Source organism: Chelonia mydas, chromosome 7 (genome assembly GCF_015237465.2).
Source record: "Chelonia mydas isolate rCheMyd1 chromosome 7, rCheMyd1.pri.v2, whole genome shotgun sequence".
NCBI classification, from domain to species: domain Eukaryota; kingdom Metazoa; phylum Chordata; order Testudines; family Cheloniidae; genus Chelonia; species Chelonia mydas.
This window is the reverse complement of record NC_057853.1, coordinates 81,503,402-81,519,510: the sequence shown is the minus strand read 5'-3', so window position 1 is coordinate 81,519,510 and position 16,109 is coordinate 81,503,402. Positions and strand designations below refer to the sequence as shown.

The window sequence follows — 16,109 nt, the reverse complement described above, 5'->3', positions numbered from 1 at the left end:
TGCACAGGCAGGTGCTGCCATCTGATCTGCCAGAGATCAAGTTTCCTCCTCACTCCTGCAGTTTACTATGAACAAAAAGGAAGCTTATATCCTTTGAACCAAACATCAGAGAAATCCCAACAAGGATCAGGCTGCCAATTTGGGGCAATTTAGAACCACACACACTCACTCCAGAGTCTCAGTTGTACTGTGGCTAGTTTCAAAGTAGTCAGCAGCCCATGAGCCCTTCCATAATATTTCAAATATCACCTGCCACAGATGGAGGCATCTCAAGCACAGAAGTAGTCACTGTGAAGACTTGGATGTTAATATCCAGGCACAGGGCACAAGTATTTGGTCCCAGCTAGGTTTTAGAAAGGATAATCTATTGAAGGGTAAAGGATCAGGGTAGAGAAAAAGCACTCTGATAGGTGACAGGGTATAGATTTTAGCCCTCAGATCTTCTAGCCTCATAATGGCTAAATCACCACTTATGTCTATTTACCCTCCCCGCATGAGGTACTTTACCTCCTCCTGGATAGATTTTGGTAGGAAGTGACAGACTTTTTCAAGTACAGCCTCAATTTCAGCTCCTGTAGCATTCGTCTCCAGGTGCTTCTCTAAGGAACGTACAACCAGCTTGCACATGTAACAGAAGCCGCCAGCCTGTAACGGCTCCGGAGCAATTCTCACTGATCAAAAATAGAGAGACTGACAATTAGCATTTTTTGTTAGAGTGATTATGTTGAAAACCTCTATCTTGCAGCTGGTCCAGTTCTTAGACTAAAGAGTAGCCAAGAGGCTAACAATTAAAGTCCAGGTAAATAGTCCCTACAGGGGAATCTGATCACACATTAAACAAGTGTGTGTTTTATACTCAATACTGGTTACCCAGTGCTTACCTTCATGAGAAGGCTTGCGGCTGGTGCAGCATTTCAGCATGATGCATACAGTTTCGGGACTAGTTGCCTCCAACAACATATCAATGACAGCTTTGCCATAGGTTTCCACAAAGTCCTTACACTGGTCTTTGATACTTTGAGGGAACACAGAGCAGATCTTCTCCATTTCATACACTATTTCCTCCTGGAATGAGGGAGTGGGAGACATGAGGAGAAGGAAGAATGCATGGAATCAATCCCATTAGTACCCATTTACGCCCTTGATCCCACTTAGGAGGGGGACAGATCTCACTGTTCCAGGAGCATGAGGAACCCAGAGAGTACTATTAGGGAAATACAAAGTTACCACATATCAACTCTCCCTCCACCCCTAACACAGCAGTGGTACATGCTCCAAGCAAGGAGCTGCATCATTCCAGCAAGTTCTATTTCAAAACGTCACAGTACAAGAGTTGTCCTTTGGACCAAAACCACACCTCTGTCCTGTTGTTCTCCAGCAGGTTGGTCACCTCTTTCACCATTGTCTCACATATATCGCAGACAGATATGGTTTCCGCTTGCACCAGGTTTTTCTGCATCTGAGTTAAGGCAATATTTATTAAAGATGATTATGGTATCAATATTTTAAAGTTAAATGGATCCAGAAAAGACTAACATCACCCACCAAATACGAAATTTGTTCAGGTGCAGCATGACAGCTTGCTTCCCACATTAGCCTTAGAATCATAAAATATGAGGGTTGGAAGGGACCTCGGGAGGTCATCTAGTCCAGCGCCCTGCTCAAAGCAGGACCAATCCCCAACTAAATCATCCCAGCCAGGGCTTTGTCAAGCCTGACCTTAAAAACCTCAAAGGAAGGAGATTCCACCACCTCCCTAGGTAATGCATTCCAGTGCTTCACCACCCTCCTAGTGAAAGTTTTTCCTAATATCCAACCTAAACCTCCCCCACTGCAACTTGAGACCATTGCTCCTTGTTCTGTCATCTGCTACCACTGAGAACAGTCTAGATCAGGGTCAGCAACCTTTCAGAAGTGGTGTGCTGTTTTCATTTAAGGTTTCGTGTGCCAGTAATACATTGTAACATTTTTAGAAGGTCTCTTTCTAGAAGTCTAATACAATAGTTTAGTTATATATTATGTAAACTAAATAAGCTTCATTTAAAGTTAAAATGCAGAGCCCCCTGGACCGATGGCAAGGACCCAGGCAGTGTGAGTGCCACTGAAAATCAGCTCGTGTGCTGCCTTTGGCATGTGCGCCATAGGTTGCCTACCCCTGGTCTAGATCCATCCTCTTTGGAACCCCCTTTCAGGTAGCTGAAAGCGGCTATCAAATCCCCCCTCATTCTCTTCTGCAGACTAAATAATCCCAGTTCCCTCAGACTCTCCTCACAAGTCATGTGTTTCAGCCCCTAATCGTTTTTGCTGCCCTCCACTGGACGCTTTCCAATTTTTCCACACCCTTCTTGTAATGTGGGGCCCAAAACTGGACATAGTACTCCAGACGAGGCCTCACCAGTGTCGAATAGAGAGGAAGGATCACGTCCCTCAATCTGCTGGCAATGCTCCTACTTATACAGCCCAAAATGCTGTTAGCCTTCTTGGCAACAAGGGCACACTGTTGACTCATGAGCTGACAAAGTAAATCACTACAAATGGAAGTTAACGCTAATCATCACTGTAAATTGCTAGAAAGTGAGTTGCATATGATGGAGCTAGTATGGACAAAGCCATGGGTGAACTGAAATGTAAAGTCTATTTGTAAGTCCCAAAAAGGTCTTCAAAAGAAAGGAATGGCTCTTGGAATGGTCATTTCTTGCCCAGTTTAACAATGGATGAAAAGTTTATGTGAAGTGGACAAACTTGCAAAGGCAGGGGAATATATGTCTATCTAGTGATGGGGTTCTCAAACTTAATTGCACTGTGATCCCCCTTCTGACAACAAAACTACTACTACATTACCGGGGGGGGGGGAGCCTGAGCCGATCCAAGCCCTGCTGCCCTTCAGGGAGGGGGGGCAAAGCCAGAGCCCCCCTGCTCCAGTGTGGGGGGGTGGCGCAGGCATGGGCAGGAGGGCTATAACCTGAGCCCTGCCAACCAGAGCTGAGGACCTCAGGCTTCAGCAAGTCTAAGCCAGTCCAGGCAACCCCATTAAAATGCGGTCCTGACCCACTTTGGGGTCCTGACCCACAGTTTGAGAACCACTGATTGAGGTGATTTTTCCCCATTCCAATTACTTGGATTCTATTATCTGCATTGATTTTTAAAAAGCTACAGAGCTCACTAGGATCTTCAGGACCAAATCAATTTGAGCTACAAGCATCCTCCAGTTTCCTGTACCAGAGAGAGTCTACTGTAAAAGACATTCTTCTTAAAGTGCCTATTTCCAGTGCATTGTAACTATCTGAAAAGACTTCTCTTTTGGGCTAAAGTTTCTCATCCTTCACCTCAGACAAAATGTGATGGGGAACCGATTTTCAGAAAGTTTGAACAAAATAAATATAAACTGAGCTGACTGAGTTACATGTATGAATACGGTCTTTTTAAAAAAGGTAAAAACATCAAAAGCATCCAACACCAAACATAGGCTAAACTTCAATTTTATCAAAGATTTGCCCTCAATAAGGCCTAGTGCCTCTAGTAATGCTTGAAAAAAGGTTGTTCAAAATTTGAGCTATGAGCAACTGAAAGATGTCCTGGCCATAGTTTAGTACTGGACTACAATTCATACTTGACTGAAGATTAAAATGGTTCCTCATAGCTTTGTTCTGTGCCTGCCCCAAAATGCAACTCTCCAAAAGGAAGCAGCTTCTTAAACTAAACACACTAACCAGTGATGGTTAATAGTTTAATATGCTAGGAGACGCGTTATTCTGTGCACTGAAATGGAAATCTGAAAGTCTGCATTCATCTATATAGCTTTACTTCATCATCTAGCTCAAGTAGCCTTAGTCCTTTTACAAAAAAAAAAAAAAAAAAAAAAATCAGCAGGTGGTGTTGAAAGCCATATCTTACCTCCTCCACAGACTCCATCTTCACTTCATGCATCACTTTTGCCGGCACCAGAGTCAGGAGGGGCACAGATTTCAGGGAAGGACAGAATCCAACCAAGACACAGATATCCTTTGGTTGCTGGGAGAGAGAGACAGACACATCAGCTAAAGAGAGAATTTAAGAGATTCCACACAGATTCTATTTAACCTCAGACTCCATAAAAGGGGGGAAAAAAAAGACAGGCCAGAATTGAAAAACCAGTAATACAACAAAAGGAGCTTTAAAAGTGCAAGAAGATTGTTCTCAAAATTCAAGTACTGTGGAAGGAAACGAAAGTTTTGGCCATTACTGTTATAGTCAGGACAAACAGATCAGGTTTAGTAATTTTTAATCTGAAACTACTGGGGATTTAGGGCTTCTTGGGCATTTGAAAATGCCTAACCCCTTAAAAAGACATGCATCTTCTTCAGTAGCCAATGTGACCACAGTAGAGAGGATATTCTGTTATTTCCCCATTAATCTTATGAAGGTTTGAGTGAAGGACATATTTTATCTGGACTCTGGAGTTTGTGCAAGATCCAAGAAATGCTGGGAAGCTCAATATTGATTGACATCCAGGAAAATCAACTATTTTCTGTAAAATTCTGTCACTTTCACTAGATGCCATGTTATGTGATTAATTCTGTAAATAAAGTGTTGGCATGAAGAGATGCTTCCAACAAGATCACTTTTATGCAGTTATAATATACTATCCCTACAATAGCAGGGAATGTAGCCCATACTTCTCTAATTTATCAAGAAAGGCAAAAAACAAAAAAGCGAGGCAGAAACCAGTTATTTGTACATAAGGCTTTGAGTATCTGCAAGATTATACTATAAAACCCAAGTTACTAATCAAATCATAAAGAGGAAGGAGCAAACCAAATAGAAGCAAAAGCTCTTGATCATTGGCAAACATGGCTCTGCAAATGTAGGTTCTGGTATTGAGCCCCTCCCTGTGGTACAAGAGGCATTCTGCTACAGCTCTTTGCAACAGTGCAACTATTCCAGCTCAGCAATCCCTATGATGGTGAATGGATTACAGCAATCGGCTCCGATCTTGCTGCAGCACAGGTATTCAGATGGGTACACCAACAACTCCCCTACCTAAACGTTATAGTGGACACTTAATATTCCTACACCAAAGATTAGGGGGGCGGGGAATTTCTTCTGTTTATTTTGTGCATTTTACAACTCTTACCAACATCCCATTTGTGTCGATTCTTCACAAAGCAATAAAGGACAACATTTTTTCTTTACACTGACTAAATTTCAAAGTGATGCTGCCCGCTTAAGCACTTGCGCCTACATGACGTAACCAAGTGAATGAACATAGTTTAGCTGATTCTGTGATCTTCGTGCTCAGACCACCACTGGTGGAGAACAAGTCAGCAAGACTGGAGCTATTGTATCTGTAGTTCTACCCACCACAGGCAATGAACTAATATACACCAGAACTGGAGAGCTTACTGTGTAAAAGGGACTGCATTCTCTCCCACCCACACCCTTCATGGGCATTTCCCACATATCTGGAGTCCAGAAAGAAGAGTTTGTGAAGGGTTGGGAGAAGGAGCAATGAGATGAGGGGAAGAAGGATGGAGGGGCCTCTTAGGCCGATGTCCATAATGATCTGGGCTGAAATTCTTAGAGACTAGTTTATTCTCTGAACTAAGACACTTCCTGCCCCACTCTTCTCCCAAGTTAGGTTTACTACTGTTTGCTCCATCCTGTGTATGGTTAAGAGAGGACTAGAGAAGGGTCAGAGAAAGTGCTATCTAAACTTTAGTAGAACCCAGGACCCTACAACCTGCAGTACTCGAACACTCATAGCCGTAAGTGCACTTTGATGCCATAAGTGTTTAGAAACATGTCCAAAATATTTTCCCCCTTTAGAACGGGAGGTTTTTATAAGCTAATTTCCTGTTTGACACCCACAGATGTCACTAGAAGTCCTTTGAAACAGGTGGTACTACTAACTATTAAAAAAAGATTAAGGCCAGACATGCGAAACAGGGAACAATTGTTTAAATAGGATACCTCATGCCAACACAGTGAAAACAGAGCACTTACAACAACATACGGTACTAAGCGAGAGGGTTTTGTTTCCAAATAGGTTTTTGGCAAACTCATCAGCACTATAGGCTAGCAGAAAAAGCAGATGTGGTCACACTCACAGACTGCCCCTCTTCCCCCCTGCTACACAGGCAGTCTGACTATCAAGTAGTAATAGAAAGGGAGATCAAGTGTTTTGCCATCTCTATCCTCTAACAAGTCAAACAACTTCAGACAAGGCAGGTTTACTGCTTCAATGCCATACAGTTTTATTTATCATGCCCCTCGCCCATAAGACTTCCATGCATGGGTAGAAGCAATACCTCAGACAGAGAGCACCACTTCAGATTACACAGATTCAGGTCAGCCCAGCACTGCTTTTAGTTGAGTTCCCTGGTTCATGCACTATAAGCAGCGTTTCAAAGTATTAATGCTACAGCATCACCACATACATGCAACATGTTCTCGTTGAAACATGACAGACACAAGGTCTCCCCCAGGACTTTTCTAAATAGGAAACTAAGGCACTGGAGGAGTGGAAATATGAAGGCCCCCCGTATCTTCTTCCCAATGCACATACTGTGGCTCTCTTCAACTATTGCCCTGACCTATAAAGGTTATTGTAGAAGAAAGCCAGTCACAGCACTGACTTCATCTTAGAGCTCAAGGACTCTAGAGTGAAACCAGAAACTGATTAGAGGCAGCATCAAGATTTTCCTGCATCTTCACCTCTACCCCAGGAAAAGCAATCCACTCCACTGGTGGTTCCACCATTAGGTTGGAATCTTAATGAAGAGCTAATATCAGAAGCAGGAACCATGACCTATTCATTGGCGATCTCTCCCCCTTCTCTTTTTCACTCCACCCCCAAACATCCCTTGTATCTGTCAAAGCTGACTGCAGTCACACCACATATACAACTAATTAGCAAGAGGAACTACAGCCCTATAGCTGAAAAGCAAGGCAACACCATAGGCAAGTTTCTCACATACCTGGTCCTGCTGTTGATAGAGATTGGAGACAGAAAAAAAAAAGAAATGAAAGACATAACAGTTTGATTAAAGCAGTTGAGCAGTGTATATGGTTTTTTACAAAATCTTGCTAGTGCCCCTACCTCTACGCATGAGGTAGGTGGTGCAAGGACGACCCTTCATTTAGTTAATTGCTCACTCCAGAATAGCTTGTAGCACATTAGACTTTTTCAAGCTATCACATTTATAAAGCACCCTGGGAAAGACTACATCCAGACAAAATGTAAACACTGCTCTGGGCAAACCAGAATGTTAAATGCATTCATGTTCCAATTTTGAATTGAAAATTTGAAGCCAACTAATTGGAATGAGCATTTTAATTTTCTTTCTTGCATAGAGTGTGCATGCCCTTAACTCCTAAAAGTCACTTCTAACTGACAAACTGAAAAAATAAGAGGCCCACAATATATACTGTTGAGACACGCTGAACACAATTTAAGTAAGGTTATTTAAAGCGAGATAGCATGTCTATTGCTTAGAACAAGTGTTCAAGTCAATCACGGGCTCCATTTAGAGATCTACTTTGCCAGTGAACGTATCACTGTGGACACATCCCAGTATCTCAGTTCCTCTATTTTTAAATCAGAGATAATAAGGCTTACCACTCTTTGTAAAGTGCTATGTAAGCTGTTGCAAACAAACATGTGTTTTTGTACACAATACCCGTATCAATGGAACAACAAATTTCTTCTCCACTGCATACACCCCAATCTCAGATGCATTAGAACTTCAGCTATCTGAAGCCCCACTCTTCTCACAATGCTTACTACTGTGTAGATGTGTCACATCCATTCCAACCACCAGGTTTTGTTATCGAGTCAGGCCACTGGGAAGGACCAGCTCTGGTATCAGTAAGAAGCATTTTTGGCATAGAGGAGAAAAGAGTATACACAATGGAAGATTTAAAAGCCACTTATTACATGCACTCTGAGGTCTGCCAGAACAAAGATGTCTATGTATCCTGAGAATGGCCGAGACAGATACATAGGGGAAACAGCTAAAGAATGAATTCAGAGACTTTAGTCACCAAGTATACTAATATGACTTGACTTGATTAAGGATCTCAAGACATCAGCTATGAGGTTTATGCACTTCAAAATGAACCTGGAGGAGTCCTGATGACCTTTAGCAGGCTTAGGGTATTAACATTCTCCAGAATAATGTAAGTGGAAGCTACACAAAACAGAAGTTATACCAAGAGGAGGTTTGAGGTCATATGCTCTTACCATGTGCATCATCATTTGAATAGCCAAGTCTGAATACTGGGAGATGTAGTCCTTGCACTGTGGGAGAGAAATACAGGCTAGTAAACAAAACCACTTTACCCATACATGCAACTGTAATGCCACATTAGGGTGAGATTACATCCATCTTGGAAAATCCAAAGCAATGTTTCCCACAAAAATTTGTCCAACATATTTTGCCACATGTTAAGTAAGCAGTTGTCTTTCAAGAAACTGTAAGCACACAATGAGGCACTTTTGGACATAGTCAAACAAAATTTCTTGACTTGTGTACATCACGTGTTCCCCATCACCCCATTTTGTTATTTAAATGAAAGAAAAATATATTTACTATTGCAGCATTACCTCACCTGGTAATTGCTATTAGCTCCGAGATTACTTGCCACTGTCCTCCAGGCTTTTCAAAACGTTAAGATGCTTACCTTAGTGAGGATTTAATTTTGGGAGGAGGAAGTAAAGCTTTTTTGGATCAGAAAGCTTATGGTTTGTAAGTGCTGGGCCAGCAAATTAAATCCTAACATTATCTACCTTGTTTCTACCAAATATAAATCCCATTGAAAACTGACATTTACAGAGGCCATTTCATGTCTCCACTATGGACAATTTCCTTAATCAACCAACAAGATTATTTTGTTACCAGGTCAGCTGCGGCAGGTCCCAAGCGTTCACACTCCTGCTTGGCATGAGCAATTAAGGAATTCACAAAGGATGAGTTGGTCCTCACAGCTTCCTGAACATCAGTAACTAGCTGAACACAGTCTTTGCACACATCCCCAGCCCCCTGAAAAGGGAGAAAAGGAAAATGCTACCTTAAAGCTGGTTATGCAGGAACATCTGCCAGACTTGTGTTGCTGGTATCAATTACCACTTCTATGATATGAACTTTAAACACTTCTTCTAGAAAGTACTTTATAAGAATCATAAATTCTACTAATACACTTCAGCTAACTGACAGGAATAGTCTGTCATCACTGTGTGCGCCAGCCATTTGAGGGGAGATGAGGTATACACATTGTCAGCAGGTGTCATAGCTATTTGCTGACAGCACAGGAATACTGACACTCTTGGCTCTGGAGGGGAATGTTCGGATAGTCACAGGCCATTCTGCCTCAGGTCCTTCCAGTCTGTCCTCTGCAGCAACTTGTCTTGGTCTACTCCCTATACAACATACCTCGTTCCTTCCCTGCAAGCCAGTTCTTGTTGCCTCAGCACTGGACTGAGGTTGCTTCCTCTTCCACAAGAGATCAGCAGGGAGATTCTTTCCTGGGGTCTAAGTAATCTCCTTGCTTTCAGGTCTAGTGCCACTTGGAGAAGTAGTTGCAGGGAAAGTCCTGCTCAGCCCCTCCAGCCCTAGGCTGCAGCATGCTCAATACAGACAGAACCTTCAGCAAATTTAGTTGCTAAACTCTAATGAGTTTCTACTGAGCATTGCAAACTTAAGATTTTTCAGGGGCTTATAACTTGGCCAGGTATGGGTGTTTTTTCACTAACAGCAAAAAAGCACTTCCCTGCCAAATTTCAAGCTTTTGTTTCAAAACCTGAAGAGGTACTAAAACTTCAAAAAAAAAAAAAAGCAGCCTCCAAACTTTCAGGTTTTTGTTTTTTTTTTTTTTTTTTTTTTTTAAAGTGGGCAAAACATTTTCCCCCTCATCCCATTCTCTGAAACAGCTGGGCCTTTTTTGTTGAAATTTTCAAAGAGAACAATTCTGCTGGAGGCGGACACCTGGCCTGGAAGAGTTTCATCCCAAAGTTCGGCAAAGTTATAAGCAACTAAAAAGCAGGATCCTATAATGGAAAGTGTCAGGCAATCCTAATCATAGGCAGTATCATTACCTCGGACTATAACAATGCAGAAGACAAATCATAACAAATATTGCATAGCCAGCAAAAGGGCTATTTCACCCTCATATGTATAACAGAATTTCTTTGTAGTGTGGCATCCACTTAGTTAAATGCATGTTGGTTTCCAAACTCCTAAAGTTGCCTGTTAACCCAAATCAATAAACTGTTAAAGACCACTGATACTTGAATGGAACATATTCACTTTTCCTGTGCCTAGAGATACTCTGCATCCTTACCTGAGATTCTTGCTTGGGCTTGTCTTGAGGGTAAAGGAGAAGAGGCACATTAGCCATGAAGGGAGATGCCAGTTCTGAGAAGTCCAGTTCAGGTATCTTGTTGGACTGGAGTGATTTCTGAAGTTTCATTGCAGCAAGGTGCTTCTGAAGGGACTGGCACAAGCAGAGAGCACTGCACACTACTTCAGGATTATCCTGAATATGAGAGAGAAAAAACTTAGAAAGACAAAGCACCAGTCTGATGCCATATTCAATCTCACAGGTTGCATGCACCTCAAAAGTGAGCTAAGATTCACTGCAAGAAAGTTGTTTTAGGATTTAAACCTGTTAATTGTTTCCTTGTAATCCCTAATTTGCACCTTCGTGAAATGGAAACTCTTCCATTGGATTATAATGCGACATTGTCTAGGCAAGTGAATACAGCCGGAAAAGTTCTAATTTCTATTATTGTATTAACCCAATTTATATCAAAGACATTTCAGAACATTGGGAACATTTATATTATCAGCAGCAGTGAAATTATGAGATATTGAGAACAAAATTTAAGAACAGGGAGTTTTGGATAACAGGGGTTCAAAGACAAGATCTGAACCTACACCACTACTTAAGTCATTACAATAAAAGAAAATAAATCTAACTGTCTGCACATTTGGGGAGTCCATAAATCTCATTCATATTTGCTTAAAGGATTAAACCCACTCACCCTACAAGGGACAAAAAACTCAGGGACATGGCATAATTTTTCAATTTAAGGTTTTCAAAAGTTATTTACAGTCAACTTACTAACTCTTCTTTGATCAGGTCCATGACAGTTGGTAGGTAGGCATCCACGGTCTCCTTGCACTCAGATACCAGGCCTTGGTCAGGAAGGAACTCACATATCTTCTCGATATAAGAACGGATCTCACCCTATGAGGTAAGAGGAGGGTTATTGGCTATGTTCATGCATGCAGCAGCAGAGAGGTGAGCCAGTTCTTCATTCTCTGAGAATGACTATACACGATCTGGAAACACTTGAACTCCAAAGTGGGGTGGGGTGTGATGGTAGAGGTCTTAGAGATGCCAGTGTTGACACTCACTGCACTAACTTCTTTCAACACTAGTCTTTAAAAGCATTAAGTCCCATTTGGAGATCACTCCCCCTCCCTGGAGCATCACCACTACTAAAAGGAAGTCAAATAGTGCCCTTAAGCTTACCTCTGTGCTATTGTCCTTCAAGAGATTCCCAGCCACTGTTACAACGTCTTTACATAAGTCACATGGGATGCTTTTCTGAGGAAGAGTAAACAAAATATACTAAGCTTTCCTTGCACATCGCATTTTTCAAGCCTTTTGTGCTTTATTTCCTCTTCCAAAAACCGTCCAATTCTCTTCCTGTTTGATCCCAAAGTTAAGGCCATTTCAAAATGTGTCAAGTTCCAGTTTCTAGGATAGACTGATGTCAGATACAAAACCAACATACATGGGTGGAAGAAAGCAAAACAATAGCACATCTACTGCAGTAAGAAATATCACTTTTGATATGCCCATCTTAGAGGGACTTTCCTGTTCCACCTTCTCCTTCAAGACATTCAGTCTCTTGAGATTGTTTTTGACTGCTCTGTTTAGGAATTAGGTGGAAAGCGTAACATCATTTGATTTTAATGCTTTGTGTTGAGGAAGGAGAATAGAAATAAGATCAGGGGGACACAAAAACTGTAGGCCAAAACTAGTGAGAGTGGGGATCAGATGAACACATTTTCCCATATCCATTTTTTTTTTTAATCAACCTAGTATGCTGCCTCTGGGGCACGGTAGTCAATCAATTTTTGGTCCTGTCTGTAGCAATGAGTAAAACAAGTGGGTAGGAGGTGGGAACAGATGGTCTAGTAAAACTAGCCAGTCTTGTACCTAACACATTTCCTGATGCATTTATACACAAATATTAACCAATTAAGACATACTCTCTCAAGCATACAGATTTGGAAGCATACTGATTGTGCCATTATGGAGATGAAGGCCATGGCCACAATATAAGATTCCACAGAAAATGCAGTACATGGTAAGTTTTAGGACACACTGCAGGCATATATACAATTACAATTTTACTTATTTTTCCATTGTGACAGCATTAAATTTAGTGTGGCTCAAGGTGATCTCTGCAGCCATATTGGATGTTAGACAACAGGCGTTAAGTTTATAGGATTCACTCCTGGAAGCATAAAAGGAATTAAGTTTACATAGCTCATTTGGTCTCTGTCCCAGGATGGTCTCTAGGTTATTCTTCCCCATCCTGCTACCTTACAAAACAGTGATTGGACTGACATAGGCAGAAGTTAGCAGAGTGGTCTTCCTTTCCCTCCATAGCTTTCATAAGACAATCCTATTTCTTTTTAAGATCTGAGTTAACACATTGTAACCAAGTCTTTGATGCAACAATTTTGGATGGCCTGAACATCTGGAAAAAAGTGTGATTCAAATAGCACCTTCCTCCTCCAAGTCAGACACAAACTTTAGAAACAGTTAAGCAGCACATGAAAATACCGATGAACTGAACAGTAGAGTGGAACAAGTCTCAATTACACTCACCACAGAAGGCTTGTTCCAGACAGTTTGCTGACAGTGTTTCACAGCTCCACATTGTGACGCAGTCCGCAAATTCTGACACCATATCTCAGGACCCTTCACGCAGTTTTTCTCCCACAAGAGGGGGCTTGCCACAGCTGCTGAAGAGAAGTAAATTTTCAAAATTGCACATCTGAAGGTCTCTCATACCCTAAGTAAATAGTTACTCCACATGAACTTCTAGAGAAGTTCAATTTGCTTTTTAAAATAGATTTAAGACGCTGATACCCTTACATTTTAGGGTAGGAACTTATGAAGATTATAGTCAGGTTTATACACAGATATCACCCCCCCACTTCCCACCTACTACCAATCCCTACCCATACCTTCAACACAAAATAAATGCCAAGTTCTAATGCATACATATTTTTGTATGTTTAATATGCCATCAGATCAAACAAACACCTTGAACCAGCTTTCTGAAGTGTGGGTTTCTGAAGAACCACAATGCTCCGACTGGGCTGCTTTATTTCCCCTACCTTTCCTCAAAGTGAATTAAACTTGGAAAACTGGTATGGAAAAGCGATGATCCTTTTGAACACTGAACTAGTTAGGGGCAGTATTAACATTTGGGCAGCTGCCCCAATACTTAACCTGTGAGATTATAGTCTTCCCATCAGGAGACCATGACACCAATGCAAACAAGCTAGTTTCATACTAAGGCAATGACTACATTACCACTTACGATGGCAAAACTTAGGTCACTCAGCAGTGTGAAAACACCATTTCCCGCCCAAACGACAGTTTTGCCGGCATAAGGGATATGGTGCACAGTGCTGGGTTGGTAGGAGAGCTTCTGCCACCCACATAAAGTGGCAGTTACATGAGAAATGTTACAGAATCTCAGCTGCATCTGTACCACAGTGCTGCTGTAAGGTCTCTAGTGTAGACATAGCCTAAGTCAGTGTTTCTCAAATGGTGCCACAGTGCCATCAGGGACTAGAATTTGTGGACTTTTCTTGCGGCCACAGCCTTTTGGGCTGTGATATTGCAACTGTGATTTTTTTTAACGCAATGTTTGCATTAGATTTCAGAATGGACATTCCCTTGAGTAGAATGGGGAACAGTTCACACTATCAGCTATAGTTTGAGGCTGTCTACAGACTCAGAAAAACAATTTTAAATAACTTTACACCAATGACTGTCTGGAAGATTATGTTTACAACCATAAAATCTAAAAAAAACAAGTTTTTAGATAAACAAAAGCTTATATTCAGAGTATGATTCTGCAGAATTTCATAGCACTATGTAATCCATCCACAGGCCCTTGCTTATAGGCAAAGTATTTGAATCAGAGCATCTTTAAGACCAGTAAGAAAGTCTTGTGAAGCTGCTTGCTCCACATGTCAGGAGATGCATATTGTTGAGATTTGGGAATAATAAGAGTGGATTATGTTTTTGGTTGGAATTTACTTTGATTCACTAGTGGATAGTTACTGACGTTTATAGATGAGATACCAGAAGCTGAATGTTCTTTTCTGCCCACTGATTAGTAAGGGAAGTGATCCTCATTTTGCTCTGGAGTCATTGTTTCTAAAGCCCCTGTGTATATTTGTTTACAGAATGCTACCTGTCAAATTTCTATTTGCGTTTAGTCAATTTGGCATAATGGGCTATTAAAACTCAGGCCCCAGACTGCTCCCATCTAGTCAAACTATACTCTCAAATAGATACAACCTTCTGCTAAAGCTCCAACCTTTTCTTTGATACAGACCTGGCTAGTTTTCCCTGTAATGATTTTATGAACAGTCAGATGTTCCCGTATTCATTTATTATGAGTCAGGTTTAGCATATGGTGTCCAATTTACGTGTCTAATGAAATTTTGATTGAACTTTACTGACTGACAAAAAGAAAATCATTCAACTGCAGTATACTTCTACTAGGCATGTTTCCTTGGGAGACCACCTCAGGTGGTTTATAGGATAATAATCTACAGAGGCATTTTTTCTCCTCCCATTTGCTTAGTAAAACCTTTGATTTGGCAGCTGCTTTGGTAGAGGCATCAGCTCCTGAATGTGAATATATTGCAAGGGAATGGTTAATTATGACATCCTTCTTCCTTGCTTGTGCTGTTTATGTTTTTTGAGGAAGTCAGTCTTAGTACAAGGTAAAGCATAGCAACTGCTGCTATGGAGCATGACAAGACAAGTGATATCTGTTACAGATATCTTACTAATTCTTCATTTTGATGGATGTAGGTTTTGTGAGGAAAATATGAGGAGGGTAGTATGAAGACGGGTAGGAGACCAGCACCCTTCAGAGTAGCTTCAGGAACTATTAGATGGCATGTTATTTTAATGGCAGAATCACCTTTTGTAATATTATAAAGTTATTACTAGATAGCCATTGATGGACGATAGGTCCATCAATGGCTATCAGCCAGGATGGGTAGGGACAGCATCATTAGCCTCTGTTTGCCAGAAGCTGGGAACAGGCAACAGGGGATGGATCACTTGACGATTACCTGTTCTGTTCATTCCCTCTGGGACACCTGCCATTGGCCACTGTTGGAAGACAGGACACTGGTCTTGATGGACCTTTGGTCTGACCCAGTACGGCTGTTTTTATTCTTTTCTGACAATCCTGATTCCCTAAACTTTAGTTGGCCCTAACCATTATTGCATTTACCAAGTCTCAGCCACAGACATTGCGAAAAGCCTCCCCTAATCCTATGGAACTGAAGTACAACTTGTATTTGGGGATCCTTTCATAGCAAGAAAAGCCCAGTTCAGGCAGAAGCTGGGTGACAAACAAGGCTGTCTACTGGCCCATACTACTGAAACGTTTGAAGTAATGAATTCAGAAGTTTTTTGAAAAAGCACAAGTGTAGCAGTGGATCAGTTTAACTAGATAGGGATGATGGCAATACAGCGAATAAGAGCACTAGATTAAGGGGGGTATTAAACCTATTGTGTTATGTCAGTGCAATCTTCTGTGCAGATTTTTATATTTAAAACCAGGCTTTTGATTTTTATTTTTTTATTTTTAAACTAAAGTGCAATGAGCCTGCTTTAAACCAAAAATAAGTCAGAGGGGTTTGCACTGGTTTAACAGGTTTGTTTTTTTAAAGCCACCTTTTGTTAAACCAGGATAATTGTGTTTAGATAAGAACTTAGGCATAACTCAGAGACAAGTCCATCAGCTCTTTTCCACAAACTTCTTTCTACAGGATGGTTAAGAGTCAGTC

The 16,109-nt window shown here is 41.3% G+C and overlaps 1 protein-coding gene across 5 annotated transcripts in view; it reads right to left on the bottom strand.

The window, feature by feature from the left end:
- The window catches only part of LOC119566833 (prosaposin), a 37,426-nt gene that overhangs the window by 7,975 nt on the left and 13,342 nt on the right, over positions 1-16,109 (bottom strand). The window contains exons 2-12 of one of the 5 annotated variants that reach the window (XM_037905156.2): positions 12,886-13,019; positions 11,515-11,589; positions 11,101-11,226; positions 10,318-10,512; positions 8,877-9,020; positions 8,222-8,278; positions 6,957-6,965; positions 3,895-4,011; positions 1,358-1,459; positions 882-1,065; positions 508-671 (exon numbers count right to left, since the gene is read on the bottom strand). In XM_037905156.2, coding sequence (XP_037761084.1) covers positions 508-671; positions 882-1,065; positions 1,358-1,459; positions 3,895-4,011; positions 6,957-6,965; positions 8,222-8,278; positions 8,877-9,020; positions 10,318-10,512; positions 11,101-11,226; positions 11,515-11,589; positions 12,886-13,019 — 1,307 coding nt within the window. Of the gene's footprint in view, positions 1-507; positions 672-881; positions 1,066-1,357; positions 1,460-3,894; positions 4,012-6,956; positions 6,966-8,221; positions 8,279-8,876; positions 9,021-10,317; positions 10,513-11,100; positions 11,227-11,514; positions 11,590-12,885; positions 13,023-16,109 lie in introns of all 5 variants that reach the window. The other 4 variants (XM_037905155.2, XM_037905157.2, XM_043551007.1 and 1 more) reach the window with 4 other exon arrangements.